This window comes from Vipera berus, assembly GCF_964194415.1.
Source record: "Vipera berus genome assembly, chromosome: 1".
Lineage (NCBI taxonomy): Eukaryota > Metazoa > Chordata > Lepidosauria > Squamata > Viperidae > Vipera > Vipera berus.
In genome coordinates this window covers 170012575-170032613 of record NC_138202.1, presented here as the reverse complement: position 1 = coordinate 170032613, position 20039 = coordinate 170012575, and the positions used below count along the sequence as shown (strand labels likewise).

At 38.8% G+C, this 20039-nt stretch overlaps 2 protein-coding genes across 4 annotated transcripts in view; one reads left to right on the top strand and one right to left on the bottom strand.

Annotated features, from left to right (window-relative positions):
* The window catches only part of GLS (glutaminase), a 348826-nt gene that overhangs the window by 232745 nt on the left and 96042 nt on the right, over positions 1 to 20039 (bottom strand). The gene's annotated exons all lie outside the window — the stretch shown is intronic.
* Positions 1 to 20039, top strand: part of STAT1 (signal transducer and activator of transcription 1) — a 39895-nt gene that overhangs the window by 7074 nt on the left and 12782 nt on the right. For both annotated transcript variants that reach the window (XM_081329581.1, XM_081329582.1), the window contains 13 exons: positions 1082 to 1180; positions 1441 to 1530; positions 2207 to 2285; positions 4102 to 4193; positions 6529 to 6680; positions 6940 to 7098; positions 7753 to 7845; positions 8752 to 8811; positions 11294 to 11323; positions 11414 to 11504; positions 13568 to 13606; positions 16039 to 16122; positions 18481 to 18579. In XM_081329581.1, the coding sequence (XP_081185707.1) occupies positions 1082 to 1180; positions 1441 to 1530; positions 2207 to 2285; positions 4102 to 4193; positions 6529 to 6680; positions 6940 to 7098; positions 7753 to 7845; positions 8752 to 8811; positions 11294 to 11323; positions 11414 to 11504; positions 13568 to 13606; positions 16039 to 16122; positions 18481 to 18579 (1167 nt within the window). The remainder of the gene's footprint in view (positions 1 to 1081; positions 1181 to 1440; positions 1531 to 2206; positions 2286 to 4101; positions 4194 to 6528; positions 6681 to 6939; positions 7099 to 7752; positions 7846 to 8751; positions 8812 to 11293; positions 11324 to 11413; positions 11505 to 13567; positions 13607 to 16038; positions 16123 to 18480; positions 18580 to 20039) is intronic.

Below are 20039 nucleotides of genomic sequence, written 5' to 3'. Positions count from 1 at the left end.
AAAAGGTGCCGGAACTCCTTTCTGAGCGTTCTATGAGAAAAAAAGCCCTGCCTTTAATGAAAGGAACCTTTTTTTAAAAAAGCTCTTGCTGTGCCATCCTAAGCAGACTTTAATGCCCCCTTCAAATGAGACCTTCCCTTCCCACACTCATTTCATCTCCACCCAATTCTTGTTAGTTTTGTTCCTATTGTAGCTACTACCTTTTCTATCATTTTTCCTGGAAGAAGAAAGGGAACGTGTGTGTTCATTATAGTTGTTAGCTTCTAGTCTTTCGTGTTTAATCCTTTTATGTCATTTTTGTCTGACATCTTTTGGAGTGTGGCTTAATAATAATAATAATAATAATAATAATAATAATAATAATAATAATAATAATATAATATAAAATAATAATAATAATAGTAATAATAGTAATAATAGTAATAATAATAAAGTTGGAAGGGACCTTAGAGGTCATCTAGTCCAACCCCCTGCTCAGGCAGGAAACCCTATACCATTTTGGACAAATTGCTGTCCAGTCTCTTCTTAAAACCTTCCAGTGTTGGAGCATTCACAGCTTCTGGAGGCTTCTAATAACCGTATCTCCATGTGTGATACACACACATCTATTATTATTATTATTATTATTATTATTATTATTATTATTATTATTATTATTATTATTATTATTATTATTCCAGCTGGAGTGGCTGGACGGTGGGAGGCTAGATCTTACACAGGGCTTTTGTCTGTATTAATTTTTTCTGGTATGGCGGACACACTCCTTTTTCAGCTTTAAACGTGAGGAGCTCCTTTATTTATTTATTTATTTAATAAACACAGTAACAGAAAGCAATTCAAAGCGCACACGTGCATTTCTTGGTATGCAGCAGTTGAATATCACATACCACTTCGGAGGTTGAAGGATGTCTTAGCTTAGAAGTGAAAAAGGTGGCACTAGGGTTTACAGATATGTGATTTGTAATAGAATTAATGAAAATAAATAATGGAAAGTGTAGGATAGAGAGATGGTAGTCTGGGGTAGTGAGCATATTGGAAAAATATTGGAAGTCCCTCACTTATATTTTATGCGATGATCCAGAATACTTTTGTGGAAGACCCGATGTATATGGCCATGATGATCTCCAAATGTCTCCAGGAAGAAAGGAAAATCCTGAAATCTGCAGAGTCCACAGATCAGGTCAGTTATCCTCTGTAAGCTGGGAAAACAGCATCTTGTGTTGAACATTGTTCAGCCTCTGCATAGATCATGGACTTCAGTTTCAAATTTTAACGTGTCTACCCAAGTTAGCATTTTCTCAGAATGGAAAGCAAAGAATTAACCTAAGAAAGGTCATGAAATATTCCTGCTGTGGTAGTTTTCCTTTCTTGGGGGGGGGGGGGAATGCTACATTGTGATACATTTCTTTCTTGATTCTTTTCCTTCATTTCAAATTCTAGATGCAAACGGACAATGTGCAAAATACTGCGGGGTTGGGCAAAGTGAAAGAGATGGATGCAAAAGTCACAAATGTGAAGGATCGTGTCATAGTAAGTTAAAAGAGTTGGCACTTGGAAATGTTTTATTGTTAGCTACATCATAACCCAAAAGGGAACAACACATTGTTGGTTCAGATGCACAGATTGGGGAATGTGCAAAGATAAGCTACATTTGAAGAAGGATTGGGTGGTTGAGTGGGAGCAATGGACAGGTTGTGGTCTCCCAATGCTGTTATCAAAATCTTGCTCTTGCTAGTGTCACATGACAAAACGTTGAATAGTCATCGTTATTTTTTGTTTTTAGCACCAGTTGATTGTGGGACACTCATAGAGGTAGGAAAGGGTTATATATATATAACATAGCTTTCTCCAGCCTGGTAAACTTAGTTGATGCCTGTTGCAAGGTCTTGAACTAAATCTATCAAAATCTCACTGCAAATAGTTGTTGATATTTAGACAGCAGGTTTCTATTCCTGACTATTCCAGTGAATATTCTGGCTTAATTGGGACAAAGGACATTTTTGTTCATATCTACTACTATGTTAGGCCTGAAGATTCACTGGTCAACCTTTGGTCATATTTTTTTGGCTCAACCTATCTTAGACTTAATCGTAAAGAAAAAACAGTAATGTAATGAAATGAATCACTGAAATAATTACTTTTGCTTCTTTTCATAAATACCATTTGCATTAAGCAGTTTTGAATGATGAGGTTATTTGTTTTCTAGGAAATAGAGCAAATGATAAAAAATCTTGAGGATGTTCAAGATGAATATGATTTCAAATGTAAAACCTTTCAAGTCAGAGGTGAGAATTCAGTTTCTAGCTATTTTTAATGAAATCTATTGTTTTCTATTTAGACATTGTTCCCTGATGATGAAAACGTGGCCAGTTGAGGCTCAGTTGAAGTCTTAGTCTGTTAAAAAATTGGTTAGAGACTAGATTTCCATTTTGTGAATGTTCAGTACAAATATTAAGATCTGCTGGCACTCATCTCACTCCAGATCATCCTACCCTCACTTGGTTCCCCTCTATATTCACTTGTGTTGGATTGCAACTCCCATCCTTTTCCCAGCCTATGTTACCTGGGGATAGATTGGCTGAAGAAGACGAAACAAATTCCCAACATTTTGCTTTGAGCTTAGAACGAAACAACGCAAAACTGGAATGTTTTGAGTGTTCTCTGTTCAAGTAGAATGAAACTTGAATTGTTCTTAATGCTCTTTGATGGAGAATTTCAAACCAGCTTTTCATTTATTTTTCATCCTAAGCTCAAAGCAAACAATGGAAGCAGGAGCTAAGCTCCTTTTGTTGAATGTTTTCATTCTTTAAATAGATCCCAGCAAGCAGTTAGAGTTGCTGTAAAGCAGTTTACATACTAGCTGTTAATCCTGGTTGTGAAATCAGAAATCAGTCCAAACAGCTTCACTGGTGCTACCAGAGCCAAGCCAAAGTACCATTCAAAGTTACGGCATCCGTTCTCTCATCAAAGCCCCAGAGGTTTTCGTGCAGGATAACCAGGTTTTTGTTAATATAAAACAGGCAAAAGAATCCCCGCGCAAAGAATGAGCTATCAAAAGTTGATCCAGCAGGGCCTAAGCCTTTTGAATAGTATTGAGTTCAGCAGTTCCTGGTGTTCCATCTCCCTCCAGTTTCTGCAGCTTGGGATTTTGCTGGGATCTGTTGATAGCTCCCATCATTACCAGGTGAAAAGGTTCTTTGCCTCCTGGGCTCCCAGGATGGGAGACATTGCATCTCCATCCTGGTTTCAGCTGTCAGAATCCATGGGACCTGGCCTTTTGTTGCTCATTTTAGGCCTTGGATCTTCAGTGTTCGGAATACAATATTCTTCAGTCAGATCCTCTTCTGAAGAAGGTCACACGTCTGATGATTTTGCAGATCATCAATATCTGAAGTGATGCAAATTGACTGTCCTTGGCCTAGATTCAAGTATATTTTCCCCCTAATGCTTTGCTTTTGTACGCAGGCATTCCTAGTGTCTTGTCCTTTGACCGGGTAAGCCTTGTAGGTAGTCCTTGACTTTCGGCCATTCGTTTAGTGCACGCTAAAAGTTGATAATGATGCTGCAATCAGCCCTTACACTTAAACCATCACAGCATCCCTGCGGTCGCACGATTGTGATCTGGGTGCATGGCAGTCAGCTCACATGACAATTGGGAGTATCCTGCAGTCACATGATCGTCATTTGCAACCTTCCCAGCCAGCTTCCAACAAGCAAAGTCAATGACAAAGCTGGCAAGAAAGGTTACAAATTGCAGTTTCATGATGTCTCATGTAAACACTGGCAAAAAAGGTAAAATTGTATCTGGTCATGTAATGCCTCACTTAATGATCATGTGTTTGACGTATCCTCTGGTTCCAGTTGTCTTGACTACCTGTAGAAGCTTTCTTCATACTCCTGGTTAGCAAAGGCAAGAGGGGGGACATTCCTAGTTATCTAGTATTTCACTTTTAGGGATGAATGAAATATGCAGGATAAGAATCAAGATATCATCTTTTTATCCCGGAGAAGACTTTGATATTGTTTTTCGGATGATTTACTTTCTGTAATTTTAAATACAAAAGACACTTGACAAGAGTTTTGGCATGATCTCTTTTGCAGATTGTGAACCCAACAACATGACCCAGGATGACTATAAAAAAGAAAAAGTACAGCTCCACACCATGTATTTGCAGCTTCACAATAAAAGACAGGTGATTCAGCTAGCTTTTTTGGAGAGCTGTGACTGTCTAATTAGTAGGCACTTTGTGATAGATGTCAATCTATCATGAGCTTTGGAAGTCATTGGGTGCCTCTAAAGCATCCGTTGCGTCTCGGTTCAACCTAAGCAGCTTTGGGAGAGGATATATAGTATTATGATTGTCACCTTCAGCTATAGGAAAAAGAGGCTATATACACCCAATGAAATTCATTTGGAGGTGAATGCCACGGAGTAACAGGGTTCTTTTTGAACTGAAGTCAACCTTGTTTTTACAAGGGTGGCAATTGGCACAAACCACTGGAGGCCTTTCTTTACTATTTACAATGAGGGCTTTTATCACAAGTATTAACATAGTTTTGATGTTGTTATTAAAAGTTTTGGTGATAACCGTTGGTCACCCGGTATCAGTTTTTTCATCCTAGGTCTCACTCACAGAGACTGTATCTCCCTCTAGTTCTCCTGCTAGCAATTTTGCTTCCTTCCCCCTCTTATTCCAGCTCTCCCCCTCTTCTGAGTTTAACAAGAAAGAAAGTAAAAGGGATGGGCTGGAATTGTACTGTCATGTGCTTGGCATGGTTTGACCTTCTGCTCAGCAGAACATCTGCTTCTCCATTGAGGAAAGAACTTCTCTCAGGGTCTTCTGCCTAATCCTTCCTTCCCTTTTGGGAGTGGAGCTTCTGTCCCTCGTCTAGGTCTTCACTTTTTGAAGCCATCTGTGGATCTTTGTTCCCCCTTCCCAACCAGGAAATAGCAACTACTTCTCAGTCTTAACTTCCTTCTAGCCACTTGCTTCACTCCATGCAGTCCTGTCGTCTCACTCCAATTTTTAGCCAGCAACATGTTCCCCAGCGTCTGAGAAAGGTGGCTGTTCTAGAGATCTAGTCCCCAACACCTATATACCAGGCTTGACCGCTGGGACTTAGCATCTCACCAAAGGGGGAAGGAAGCAAAATCGCTAGCAGCAAGATTGGTTGATCAGCCCTTGTGAGAGAACAGCTGCTGTTCAAGGCCAGCACTAAGCAGCTTCTCCCCTTGTACTCTCTCAGGCCAACAAATCAGCAGCCATATCAGGCCATTAAAATCTATATGCCACCCTTGCTGTTCTCCAGTTCAGTGTAGAGGGTAAGTTGCCCTTGACAGAGATAAGCCAGATCCATTACCAAAGCAACAAGTGGAAAAACATGGCTTAAGTCAAAAACAAGCAGAAGATAATGTGAAAGCAGTTCAGGCGGTCAGTACCTTATTTCACTTGAAAATAGGGGTGGGGCAATAAAGCTCAATCAAACTTACAGTATTCTATTAACGATAGCTAGTATTTTTAAAAAATAGTATAGCCTTCCTGTGGAGTTGATTTCTTGCTTTACTTAGTGGGGCTGACAAGTAGAAATTTAACAGTCACTCATTTAGGCTTCCCCCTGACTTCCATTCCTGCCTTATTGATGTCACTGCTCTGTGACTGTTGGCTGCCACATCTTAAAAAAAATGAAAGGCTCCTTACTTTGCAGGTAGACCTTTAGTTCCTCTTGTTTGTTTGTTTGTTGTTGTTGTTGTTAGTTGCGAAGTCGTGTCCGACCCATCGCGACCCTATGGACAATGTTCCTCCAGGCCTTCCTGTCCTCTACCATCTTCTGGAGTCCATTTAAGCTCACGCCTACTGCTTCAGTGACTCCATCCAGCCACCTCATTCTCTGTCGTCCCCTTCTTCTATTGCCCTCAATCTTTCCCAGCATTAGGCTCTTCTCCAGTGAGTCCTTCCTTCTCATTAGATGGCCAAAGTATTTGAGTTTTAGCTTCAGGATCTGGCCTTCTAAAGAGCAGTCAGGGTTGATCTCCTCTAGGACTGACCGGTTTGATCGCCTTGCAGTCCAAGGGACTCGCAGGAGTCTTCTCCAGCACCATAGTTCAAAGGCTTCAATTCTTTGGCGCTCAGCCTTTCTTATGGTCCAGCTTTCACTGCCATACATTGCAACTGGGAAGACCATAGCCTTGACTATACGCACTTTTGTTGACATGTTTGTTTGTTAGTATTCCACAATTCAGTCAAGAACTTAGAAGATATACATAGTGCTTCTTGTGTTATTTCCACATAACAGTCCTATCAAGTAGGATTGAATCTGCAACCTGCCTTTTGGATGCATTTATTACAGCACAAGTATGTTCTTTGGCTCAAAACCTCAACATCCCCCCCTGTATTCTAGCAAATTCCCACATGTGAATGTTAGAGCTCTTCGTTTTTTTTAACTGAAGAGATACATTTCTTGACATTTCAAATTGATCTAAAATGTCGAGTAATAGCTTGAATATGCTTCTTATTGGATTCTCTCTAGGATGTTCTGCACTTGATATCCTCTTCGTTGCCTGTGATTGAAAATACCCAAAATGCTCTGATAACAGAAGAGCTGGTTGAATGGAAGCGTCGACAGCAGATTGCTTGTATCGGCGGCCCACCCAACGCTTGTCTAGATCAGCTTCAAAGCTGGTAGGTCTCTGAAGCACAGCAAGTGCAATCAGGAATTTTCAGAATGAATTCAACCAGAACATTTTTATATAAAACTACCCAAGGATTCCAAGGTCCAAACAGTTATATGTTTGATTCTAACATGCCATGAATGTTCTGAGGCACAGGCCTCAAGAGCCTTGTGAAGTTTTGCCCCTAAACAGTTAAGACTGCTGGTTTCTTTGCTCGTTACCCCAAGGAGAAATGTAACAATCTTCACATACAATCATTGTAATGATAGGTTTACTACAGTGGCTGAGAGTCTTCAGCAGATTCTTCAACAGCTTAAAAAACTGGAGGAGCTGGAGCAGAAATTCACCTATGAAGCTGATCCTATTACCCAACAGAAGAAAGGGCTGTATGATCGGACATTAAGTCTCTTCAAGCAACTCATTCAAAGGTATTTTTTTCTCGTGTTCCTCATTTAGAAAAGTATATACGTTGTATTTCATCTTTCCATCCAAGCTGAAGAATCTATCCCTTTTCTCTCATCTTGCTGATTAAATTATTTGGTTGAAATGTGAGCAGTCGCATGATTCCCAGAAAATCTGTGTGGAACTCTAGTGAAATAAGTTTTGTTTGACATCATGCAGTTTTGTTTAAATTAGTTTAAATTTTTAGTTTTAAATTTCAATTTAAAAGGATATCTACTACTGTCAGTGGTTTCCTTGCAAACTACAGAGAGCCTTCAAAATCTCGAAAGGCTAGAAAAAAAATGCCAAAGAATTGTGATGGGACGGACCAGGCTTCCCCAACCTAGATAAAAATTTGTGTATTGAGAAAAGGTTGGTTTAGAGAACTATGGAACTGTATTAATACAACTCGATTTTAAATTATATGTTTTTATTTTTAACTATTTAGATATTATTGTTTATAAATTTTGTCCATAGCATGCTAGGTGTCTGTTTCAAATAATTTGAAAATAAAACCTTTTGCCTCTTTTTTAAAAAAATGATCATATTTGCATTATGGAAGATTGAGGATTTGTTCATTTTTGGCATAATGTTCTGTTCCCCTTTTGAAACAATTCAACTGTCCATTTTTTTATATCCAGCTCCTTTGTTGTAGAAAGGCAGCCTTGCATGCCTACTCATCCTCAGAGACCATTAGTTCTGAAGACTGGAGTACAATTTACAGTAAAGTTGAGGTAATTTGTTTTATACCTGATGTGATTAATGTATGGTGGTTTTCTAAGAACTTTAAAGGAGGTGATTAATTCCAAACTAAAGGAAAGGGGGGGGAAAACTCCCTGAAGTCAAGTTTGATCCATGCAGGTTTACAAAAATGATTTGCCACTGCTTTCTTTCAGAATATTTTTATGATTTCCTGGTTTAGCCAGTTAGGAAGAAAAATATGCCACATCTTAACACACTGAAGAAAAAGTGTTTCTCAATAGAATATCATTTTAAATTGAATTGCCAATATTTTAAAACATATTAATATCCTTAAATTACCTACATTTACTTAGATGTAGATTTTGCTGTATTTGCTGTTTCTGCTATTGAAGCTAGTAAATATCCCAAGTTCTGATTCTTAGGTTGATTTCATGATTGGTTCCATATCTCAAGAAGAGATATAGATTTTAACTTGGAATCACAAAGGCTGGATTTTACAAAACTCATGAAACCCAGATGAAACATATTATGGCTTAGTTAGTATGATATGTGAACCCTTATCCATGTCATGGGATACAATTCTGCAACTATTTACATGGGAACAAGACTTTATTAATATGTACTAGTTGCATGTAGGATTGCATTTAATGAATGTGCAGAGCCTTTAGCCATGCTAGCTCAAACTAGGATTGGCTCCTGCAATTGTCTTATAAGTGGAACCCTTTCAAAATTTTAGGTTGGTGTGTACATTGTGATTTTCAATTAAGTGGTGCCTCCTCTGATGACAGATGCTTCTTTTAATCTTGTAGGAATTTGAGCAGTGTGGGAGGGATACGCAAGGAAAATGCTTTTCTTGAAGCGCTTAAGGAATGTGAAGATCATCAAGACAAAAAAAGTATTTTTTCTTTATTCTTAACCTGTGTTGCCTGAATTTCCAGATTGCTGGTGAAACTTCAAGAGCTGAATTACAAATTGAAAGTGCAAGTTCAGTTTGATAAGTAAGTGATGTGTTATCACCCTTCAGATGAATGGTCACCGATCTTGACTTCTATGCTCTATTGCAACATCTGTCTGGCAGTTAGAGAACTCCCATGATTTCCATTTCTTACAGTTGTAGAGTTTTTATTTATTCTGTTACTGTAACTAAACGTCTAGTTACCTGCTTTCTTTGGTTGCTCACAAAGGGTAAATACTATTAATTTATTTTTTACACAAGAGAATTGGAGAGAAAGTCTTGAATACAGTATGAGGATTAGTAATGAGCTTTGAGATCATCTAGTGCACTCTGCGCTCAGTTAAGGAATCCAGTACTATGGCATCCTTGAGAGATGGTCCTCCAGCCTCTGTTTAAACACATCCATTTAGGAAGAATCTATTAGTCTTATTAACTCTCAAGGCGTTGCTGAACAGCTCTTAACATTTTTCCTGATGTCCTTTCAAAATGTGATTCCCCATTGCTTTTTTTTTTTTAATTCCATTTATATCCCGCCCTTCTCCGAAGACTCAGGGCGGCTTACAAGCTTAGCAGTAGCCTTCATTCTATGTATATGCCTGCTTATTAGGGCTTTCACACACACCCCCCCCAAAGCGGCATTATTACAAAGTCAGCTTAATTGCCCCCAACAATCTGGGTCCTCATTTTACCTACCTCGGAAGGATGGAAGGCTGAGTCAACCTTGAGCCTGGTGGGATGCGAACCTGCACTAGTTGCAGGCAGCTGGTGTTACTTAAGGAGGCATTAGCCCACTGCTCCACCAAGGCTTAAAATGAAAACAAAACTTTTCCTTTGCTGCTGACAGCTATGGTGTCACGAGCCCATTACTTTGAAGAAACATTCATTTGCATATGCTTGGAAACCATAATGGAAATAGTATTTCACCCATCAATGTAAGTCATAATTACAGACCCTGCTGCTTTCATTCTGATTGCAGTGAGCTAAGGAGCAAAAAAGGCAACCCAGAATAAGTGAAGAGGGTTGAAACAGAGGTCCTACCTCTCACTTCTATTTCACCTGTCGAAATATACTTACCGGTATTCACAAACTACAAGAAATTCTTGTTAACGTCCACTCATTCAGCACTTGTTCAAAGTTATAATGACATTGAATGAGGGGTACATAATGGCCAGTCCTCGTACTTGCAGCCAAGGCAGTGTCTTGTGAATCCATGATGACCATTTGCAATCTTCCTTGTCGACGTCTGACAAGCAAAGTCAATGGGGAAGGAGGCAGGAAGTCACAAGTGGTGATCCCATGACAAGGGATCCTGCAGCTGTGCAGAAATTGCCTAACTACAGCAACTGGGACTGCTGTTGCAAGTTGGCCCAGTCATGTGAGGTTGCACGTTAATGTGTTGCCTAATGGCAGAGTTCCTGATCCCAATGACCATTGGTAAGTGAGACTACTTGTACTTCATGTGTAAGTTTTGCTGTGATGATTTATTTGGTGAAAGAAATAACAATCAGTTGACTTTGGGTGCTTAACAATGAAGTGATGGGCAATCTCTGAATGAAAATACTCTCCCAATCCAGCATATCATAGCAAAAAATGGCTACCCAGTCCCGCATCTCAAATTTAAAGCCGTCTTGAAAAACAGTCTTCAGGTTTTCTGGGCTATCAAGACTGTACTCGGGGCAACAAGTGCCATCATGTTGAACCCACAGAACACCCTGTTCTCTGACCCATCCCCGTTTCACCTTGCAATGCTAGGATCTTAAGGAAGATCTCAAGCTTCTTCAAGGGGTCTACAACAACTCACTCTGGCCAACTCACAGCGACCAATTCACCACAGTCAACCTGCAGCCAACTCGCCACACGGCCAATTCGCCATGGGACAATTCGCCATGGCCAACTTGCCACGGGACAAGAGTTACACTAATATCGAAGAAATAGTGGAATAGAATCATTAAAGAAAGGCTGCCAAAGAAGGGACAAAATGAAATGTGAATGAAAAAAGATGAAATAATTTTAAAATTGAATTGTTCCATAACGAGTTGTCCTGTGGTGACTTGGCCGTGGTGAGTTATCCTGCAGTGAGTTGTCCCATTCCATCTTCAGGAAGGGCAGAATAATTTGGAATAAGCCCATTCCTGTTTGGAGAATATATAAATACATAATGGGCCAGTCAGTTATTTGCATTAATAGCGATTCGTTAATTTATTCAAAAGTAACCACACTCAGTATTGGTCGTCAAATGCTTCACAAATGACCCTTGTAGAAGTGAAAGAGGCTCCAACTTCACAACAGGCTTTTAAGTGAAAATGATGCATGAACAGGCTTACAGAAAACTGTAAAATTGCAGATTTCCCAGTGTCCTTAATCTGAGCAGCTGAGTGTAAAGCGAATTTTTTTTCCAGATTACATAGAGATAACTTGATAAAACAGTTTAATGGAACAATTTTGGGAGAATGTAGTGGTATAATTGTGAAATCCCCAATAGAAAGATTGTCACTCGTAAACTGACCTTTTTTTTTCTTTTGCAGAGATGTTGGCGAGAAAGTCACGGTGAAAGGGTATGTTCAGTCAGTTTGTGCCTGTTCTTGCATTTTTTGTTAAATATCAAAGAAGGTTGTGTCATTTGTTTTTATTGTTCTTCTTTACAGATTTAGAAAATTTAACATCTTGGGAACAAATACCAAAGTAATGAATATGGAAGAGTCGAATGGGAGCCTATCAGCAGAATTTAGACATCTGGTGAGGTGTCTGTGGTAGCTGTGTGTGATTTGATAATGCTGAAGTTGTAAAGCTATTTAAACCTTTTGAAGCCTGTCCCAATCTGTAGACTCTGGGTAGCACTGAGCAGAGTAGTAATACAAATCTAGAGAGAAATGGCAACAAGAAATAAAAAACGTAATAAGAAAAAGAATACCCCCACCATGTTCTCCACTAAAACAGCCAACTCCAGTTGAAAGAGCACTTTATTCTAGTGATTCCTGATTGAGACAAGGATGTCAATTTATAGTACAGATGGTTCTCTGATCATGATTTCCACTCATGAGGACATGGGTGAGACGTTCGTGATTAAGAGCCGTGGTGGCGCAGTGGTTAGAATGGAGCATTGCAGGCTAATTCTGCTGACTGCCAGCAGTTCGATTCTCATTGGCTCAAGGTTGACTCAGACTTCCATCCTTCCAAGGTCGGTAAAATGAGGGCCTAGATTGTTGGGGGGCAAGATGCTGACTCTGTAAACCACTTAGAGAGGGCAGTAAACCTCTGTGAAGCGGTATATAAGTCTGAGTGCCATTGTTATTAAGATTTGGGTTTCGCTCTGTCTCATACAACTTTGAATAGAGATAACAGTTCATCCTTCTTTGAATGGACTCAAAGATTCAAGTTCTCTCTGCACTTTTGTCATTCTTCCATTCGTCCTGCTTTAGTCTTTGTACTTTTTACCATTTTGTAGAATTAGATCCAGAGTGAACATTTTACAATTGAATCCTGCTTCCTTGAATAGTGATCTAATAACGGGGATTAATTTGGTTCAACATTCGTTGTTTGTTGAATCACATCCACTCTTGTATTATAATCTGCAGTAGTACTAGTATCATTATAGTAGATGTTTTACTTTTTAAAGTAATCAGTTGTAAACTACTGCATTAGATTAAAAATGTCATAACGTGATTCTCTTAGCAATTTATTAGTTATTGGACACGTTCACAGATTTTTTTCAGTAGTCTGTCAAACCTTTGGGAACATGTATTGCCTGGGGTCTGAAATGCATAGTATTTATCTTTAAATCATTCTCTAAATCATTCTCTAAGTGTCTTTCATTCTTTTTGATAATTTACAAATCTGTTGTAGTTTAGAGATAGGTTGAAGTAAAACCGAAAGGTTATAAAGGTATATTATTGGAGTCTATGCACAGATAATCAAATCACTCACATTTTCTATATTATGACTTTAAAAATACTTAGCAGGTCTAATATTTACAAGCAAAAGGGATAGCTGAGATAATAAATTCTAGTTGAATGCTCCTGTAGTCTTTTTAGCTGTTGTGCATAATTCATGTCTCGTGTGTGACAGCCCATTTATTTAATTTATATAGCTGCCCATCTTACTTTTATGTGACTTGAGGCAGCTTACAGTAAAAAACAACATAAATTATATATATTTTATTTTTATTATAATGTATTTTTATTATATATATATATATATATATATATATATATATATATATATATATATATATATATATATATACACGGTGTATATATATATATATATATATATATATATATATATATATATATATATATATATACGGTGTATATATATATATATATATATATATATATATATATATATATATATATATATATATATATATATATATATATATATATATATATATATATATATATATATATATATATATATATATATATATAATAAAAATACACAGCAGCCAGGCATGATCTAAACTTTCAGGCGATGGTCTTTAACCCAGATCCAGCACCACCACCAGGGTTGAACATATTTATCCTTTGAGATGAAGTGCAATCTTTTTGAAAAGAATCTGCTTCACTAATATTATTTGCCAGTTCAAATAGTGAGAATGTGAGTTACTGTCAGGATAGTTCACATTCTTCTCTCTGCAGTTTAAATGATTTGAAAATCAAAATCTCCACAATACACTTTTATAATACCAACAATCAATCAGATCATCTGTAGTTTAGCTACACTGAGTAGGAAGCTTTTGAACCATACATCGAAAGCTTGAGTGGTATGTGGTTTAACCAAATTCTCTTCTTTTGTAGCAATTAAAAGAGCAAAAGAACGTTTCAAGAACTAATGAGGTAAGGAAAATATGCCTTAGCACTTCAGTGAATGTGTATAGCTTATTTAAAAAATCCTAAATCAGAATTCTGTGTTTTAGATTTCCACACTGCAGAAATAAGAACCAATAACCGCATCACTAATTGTGTAATAGCAACAGATTCACAGGTTCTTGCTTTTCAACCTTTCATGTACAACAATTGGCAACTTTTAAGACTTGTGGACTTCAACTCCCAATTTCTCAGCCAGCCATACTGGCTGGAGAATTCTGAGAGTTGAAGTCCACAAGTCTTAAAAGTTGCCAAGTTTGGAGACCCCAATGCAGAATAAGGATTTACCGTATTTTTTGGATCATAAGACGCACTTTCCCCCCCCCCCAAAAGTGGGGGGAAAAACGAGGGTGCGTCTTATGGTCCGAAGGTGATCCGTATGGCCAGTCCCAACCTCTGCGAGTGGAAAGCAAGGGAGATTGCCAGGAGCACGAATCGACACGTGCTGAGAAATGCTGATCTCGCGCTCCTGCAATCTCCCTCGCTCGGTTTCAGCTTCCCTTGCTACAAGAGAGAGCAAGATGAAACATAGCGAGGGAGATTGCCAGGAACGCGAATCGGTTGATCTCGCGCTGCTGCAATCTCCCTCGCTCCGTTTCAGCCTGCTTTCTCTTGTAGCAAGGGAAGCTGAAACCGAGTGAGGGAGATTGCAGGAGCGTGTGATCGGCCAATTCGCGTTCCTGGCAATCTCCCTTGCTCCGTTTCAGCTTGCTTTCTGCAAGAGAAAGCAGGGCTGCCTCCGCGGGTACTGCTCTAACGCAGAGAGGGAGAGGCCAGTCCCCAAGTATCATTGATAGATCTTCCCCAACTTTCCCCCGGTGCTTCATGAAGAGTTAAGTGAGCGTCAGGTTTCTTGGTAAAAATGGATTTGGAAGGAAGGAAGGAAAGAAATGACAATGGGAGGGAGGGAATGAGGAAAGGACAAAGAGGGAGGGAAGGAAGAAAGGAAAGAAGGAAGGGACAATGGGAGAGGGAGGGAGAGAGAAATAGAGAGAGAGAGGGAGAGAAAGAAATAGGGAGAGAAAGGGAGAGAGAGAAGGAGAAAGAAAGGGAGGGAAATGGAGATAGAGAGAGAGAAATAGAGAGAGAGAGGGGGGGGAGAGGGAGAGAAATTAAACTAGTAACATGATTGTTAGAGTAAGTGAATCTGGTTTCCCCACTAACTTTGCTTGTCAGAAGGTTGCAAAAGGCGATCACATGACCCTGGAACAATGTGACCATCATAAATATGAATCCATTGCCAAGCATCCGAATGTAAATCACATTATCCTGGGGATGCTGCAACAGTCATAAGTGTGAAAAATGGTCATGTCACTTTTTTCAGTGCCATCGTAACTTTGAACAGTCACTAAGTGAATCGTTGTAAGTCAAGGACTACCTGTACTTTATCATTTTTTTCCTTTTGGGGGGGGTGTCAAGTTTTTGACACTTTGCTGGGCGACTGGTGGTACTCGGACATTGCCTTGTCCTAAAAGTGGTACAATGGATGAAAAGGTTTGAAAAGCCCTGTTTTAGTATACCGGTTCTATTTGGTTCAGAATATTTTTTTCCTTGTTTTCCTGCTCTAAAAACTGGGTGCGTCTTATGGTCAGGTGTGTCTTATGGTCTGAAAAATACGGTAATCTTTCGGTTTTGAACATGCAAATAGGTTAGAGCAGGAGAGATCACTGGTGAGATTTCATAGGAATTTTGAGGTCCATCTCAGGAGAACAAGATGCAAAATTTTAGTCTTCCAGGTGGCAAGTCATTCCAATTTCTTTAAGAGCACCTTGCATTAGTATCAAGCTGCTTACACTTTTAGGATCAAGGTGGTTCGTTCTCACTTTCTTCGATGCTTATACATCAAATGAAAGGGATTTCCCTGTAAATGACCCCACATGTAATAAATTTTAACAAAGTAACTAATTAAAGTAACCCCTATACTGTAGATGGTAGAATGCCTTGTTATTGGAAACTGAATTGGTGCTGTCAGAGCTAGCACCTAAAGGTAAAGGTAAAGGTTCCCTCGCATATGTGTGCTAGTCGTTTCCAACTCTAGGGGCCGGTCCTCATCTCCGTTTCAAAGCCGAACAGCCAGTGCTTGTCCGAGGACGTCTCCGTGGTCATGTGGCCGGCATGACTAGACGCCAAAGGCGCACGGAACGCCCTAAAAGTCAATTTATTAGCCCAGATTCCCTCTTAATAAGTTTCATTCTTCTTTCTAAGGTTCCGGATGATAAGCGCTGCTTTAATAGTTTAGGAGGGGTTGTTTAATTTCTGAAATTAATTTCAGTTGGGATTGCATTTTTTTCTCTTTTTATAGATAAGCTATTTTATAAATGCTGCAATATTAAAATATAAGGCTGTCAAATAGCTAAAATTAGTTAAGTACATTAAGCTAAAGTTATTCTCTTATTTTTAAGGGTCCTCTCATTGTAACTGAAGAACTCCATTCCCTTTGTTTTGAGACAACGTTGGAACAGAACGGCCTTGTAATTGAATTGGAAGTAAGTAGATTAAAGTCATAAGAGTAGCAGATCAATAACTTCATTTCAAAAGCACATGGGTAATCTTTTGATGGCCATGGGCCACACTTAACATTTGAAGGAAGCTTGAAGATCACAAAGTAAGCTTGGTCGTTTCACTTGTAGGTGACACATCTCTAATACAACTGTTCTAGGATTATTAACAATGTTTATTAGTTTCTCAGCTCAAAATACCAGGAAGCTCTGGGCTACCAATTTTCAACAGTCTTAGTCAAAAGGGTTTCCAAGGACTGTAAAACTCAAGGTGCAGGCTTTAGGGCCACGGGGTTTGTTGATTTGTTCAGAGAGTAAATTAATTTGTTCATTTGCCCATCTCACATTTTTGTCTGTGAGCAGGCTCATACAGTAAAAATGCAAATGAACAAAACAATTGAAACAATTTTTAATTTAAAAATTTAATTAAAATTGTCATCTTTCTCACCTCTCATCTTTCCTACTACCTTCTCCTATTGGCATATTATGATTTATCAATTGTTGTTTGTAACTTATGATTTATGACTTATCACTCTGTTTATGCCCCAGAGACAAATTCTTTGTGTGTCCAATCAGGAATTCTATTCTAAAACATTAAAACATAACAATCTACAGGAGAGGGCAATGCATCTTAAAAACAGTGTTATAACCATTTTTATGGGCTGCATTTCACTATCAAACCCCTAGGCACACATAGCAAACCCACCATCGGACTCTTCCAAAATCCAATAGGGTGGGGCCAATCTTAACCTCAGAGGGCAAGGACCACGTCCGGAAAGGCTATTCTCCCAGGTCCTGTCCAATAACATTCCTTATCAGACAGGACCCATAAACATGCCTCTTCTGTTGGACTTGATGGGAGAGATAGATGTAACTGAGGATAGGTGGTCCTTATCTGACCTGGACCCATGACATGTAGGGCTTTATAGGTCATTACCAAACAGTTCTTCATAAAGATAGTCTAAAATTGTTTATTCCTTTCCCCCTTGATGTTGCCTGTAAACATTGGGAACTGCACAGTGTATATTCATTGGTATAAAAAGCACCAAAATGTTTGCTGCAGTGTACCATTGGATACAATATTGTGAAGGCTGTTGTATTATGGAGTGTATGTTAGTGTTGTCATACAAATGACAGAACGAGTTATTGTGTCAAACTTCTTAATGTAATTGGTGCCAATTATTTAATAATCATGTTTGTGAGATGATGCCATATTACCTCAGAAGCAATTGGATGGTTACTCTTTGTTCATTTGGTCGTTTTCATCTGTTATCCATTTCACTGAATTAATAAATGGAAACTGAAGTAATAGTGGCTGCAATCACTGCTTCACCAATGTATATTCCTTGTTGCTGTATTATATGAGGCTGATATAAGTCTTAAGTAAAATCAAGAAAAGTTTGGCGTGGTGATTTAGGAAAAATGGGTCCTTAGTGGTTAAAGCAGTCTTACACCTAAAGTCAGATTGTTCCTGCTTGTGTCTTGGTTCCGACAGACAGAGACAAATAAAGCAGAACTCCTAGAACATGTTTATTAGTTACAAAGTGTCAGCACATCAAAAGTGAAACCAAGTCTGAATAGACACATAATCCCCAGTACAAAGTTAAGAAATCCCACCCCTAAAGCTATGCAAGCTACAACGTTCCACAATACATCTTCTTGGCGGGTTTTTCACGGAATGCCCAGCCTGCAGTCCTGGGAACAGCCAATGACCTTGGTTCCCACGGGAGAAAATCTGTTTAGTCTATGTGTCAACCAAAAATGAGTAGGGAAAATGGCTGCAGCCATGCTCATTTTCAAAGTTGATAACCTGGCTTACTGGATTGATTGGTGTAGGATGTTTTAGAGCTAAAGCCCAAATCTCTGTTTCTTCTTTGGGGCTAGACTAAAGGTGTTCACTGTGACCTCCTAATTAGTTTTCATTGTTTCATTACCCTATTCTTTGTAGCTGCTGCTCAGATCTTTGGATGATGCAAATCTCTGTGTTTTGTTTAAATCCCGAATTGCTCTGATGATGAAACGACACTGTTGCATGTTGGGTGGTTAACAGTCTGATGTCAAACTTATGTCATTCAATTCTGTTGGTTTAGAACCATATCTTCTCTGTCTGGCAGTGAAGGATGGATTTAAAAGCCTAATATTTGGAGAAGGCTGGATTGAAGCTTTGGCTTGAATTCACAGTTTACATACATGAGTTATAAAGTGGTTTTGCACTCTTAACTTATTCAAAACTATTTAAAAAGCCATGATACAGTATGTGAACCTAGCATTTTTTTCTGCTTTTAGGTGGAATTCACCATTTATGAATATTTTACTTAACTTGTCTCTGCAATTTTCCCTTTCCAGGCCCTTTCCCTTCCAATTGTTGTGATCTCAAATGTCAGCCAATTACCAAGTGGATGGGCTTCTATTTTATGGTACAATATGCTGATGAATGAACCGAAGGTAATTTAAGAAGCAACTTTTCTAAGATTGAAATTGCTAAGAATCACTGCATTCAGACTGGCTCCCTTTAAAGCCTCCGTCATAAATGCTTTTACAGGGAATTTAGGCTTGTTGAACATAAGGGAATTTATGACATTGTGTATAAGGTTGCACTGGAAGCATTTTATATCATAAAAATGGTTTCATCTTCGATAGGAAAATATATATTCTCTAATCGGGTCAAATAGGTGCACTATTGCTTTTTTCTGTTCAGCAAAAAAAATATGGCTTATTTACAGTCATCTGATTATAACAAAATCGATGTTTATATGGCTTTTTGAGGAGATACAATGTCTTGATTTATAATTATATAGGTAAAATGGTTGTTTCCTGGAAGAGGGGAGATAGCATGCCTATTCCTACCAAATCATTTATATTTTCAAAATTTGGAATATTCTAAAACATTCCAGTTTTGGGGAGGGAAAAGCCAAAATATTCTGGCTGTTTTTTGTGGTTTTTTTAGGTAAAAAAATGAAAATGAATACAGGAACCTTCCAATCTTTGATACTGTTTAATAAGAGTGGAGTTTTCTGATTTTGCAATTGAGTACAAGGAAATATAGTGATTTTTGTTTCTTCCACAAATAAAACACAACTGTCTGATTACTGAGTGTTAGTGTCTGGTTTTAGGCTTGTTAATACTGCTTGCTTTGGCCTCATGGGTTGGTTTAGACCAGCGGCCCCCATCCAACCTTTCCAGCTCTGGTGGTGGAGGGAGAGGGGAAGGTTCTGCACAAATGGCAAGTGTGCTCTCTGCTTGCATAAATGGAGGTTTGTGCGCTCACCGGCTTGCCTACCATTTGTGTGACCCAGTTCCAGGCCACGGCTCTGGGGTTGGGGATCCCTGGTGTAGACTTATTGAGTGGCCAACATTTTCCTTGGTTTTTTATGCAGTCCTAGATTTTTCTTTTGTTAACAGTGCTCTTTGTAGCCTCTGAGTGCTTGCATTTTGGGTGGCAAGGCTTCCTACTTAGGCATCGTACCTCAGTCAATTGCAAGCACCGCTGTATGGTAATTAGACTGCCCTTCACTTGTCTATTGTTTTCTTTTCAAATGATGAAAGTTAAAAATCGGAGACTTTGGAGATTGTCAGTTGGGAATGCCTCCCAGAATTTCAGTACGACTGTGCTGATGTAGATTCAGATCCCATCTCAGTCCTGAAGCTCACTGAGTGACATTTCAGCTTGCCCCCATTTGTTTGTTATTCCTTTAAAGCCTTTATATCCAATTTAGTCTTCACTCAGGTCTGTTCAGTTCAGTTTTAAAACATAAAACCTAACAGCAGCTGCTAAAGGTGCCATATTTAAGTGAGTAATAATAGTCTTTCCTGAAGACATTTCTAAAAAGTTGCTTCTGGAGGGTTTATGGGTAAGGAGGTAGGACAAGTCTTTCTTGCGCCCATACACAGCTGCCAAAAAAGTT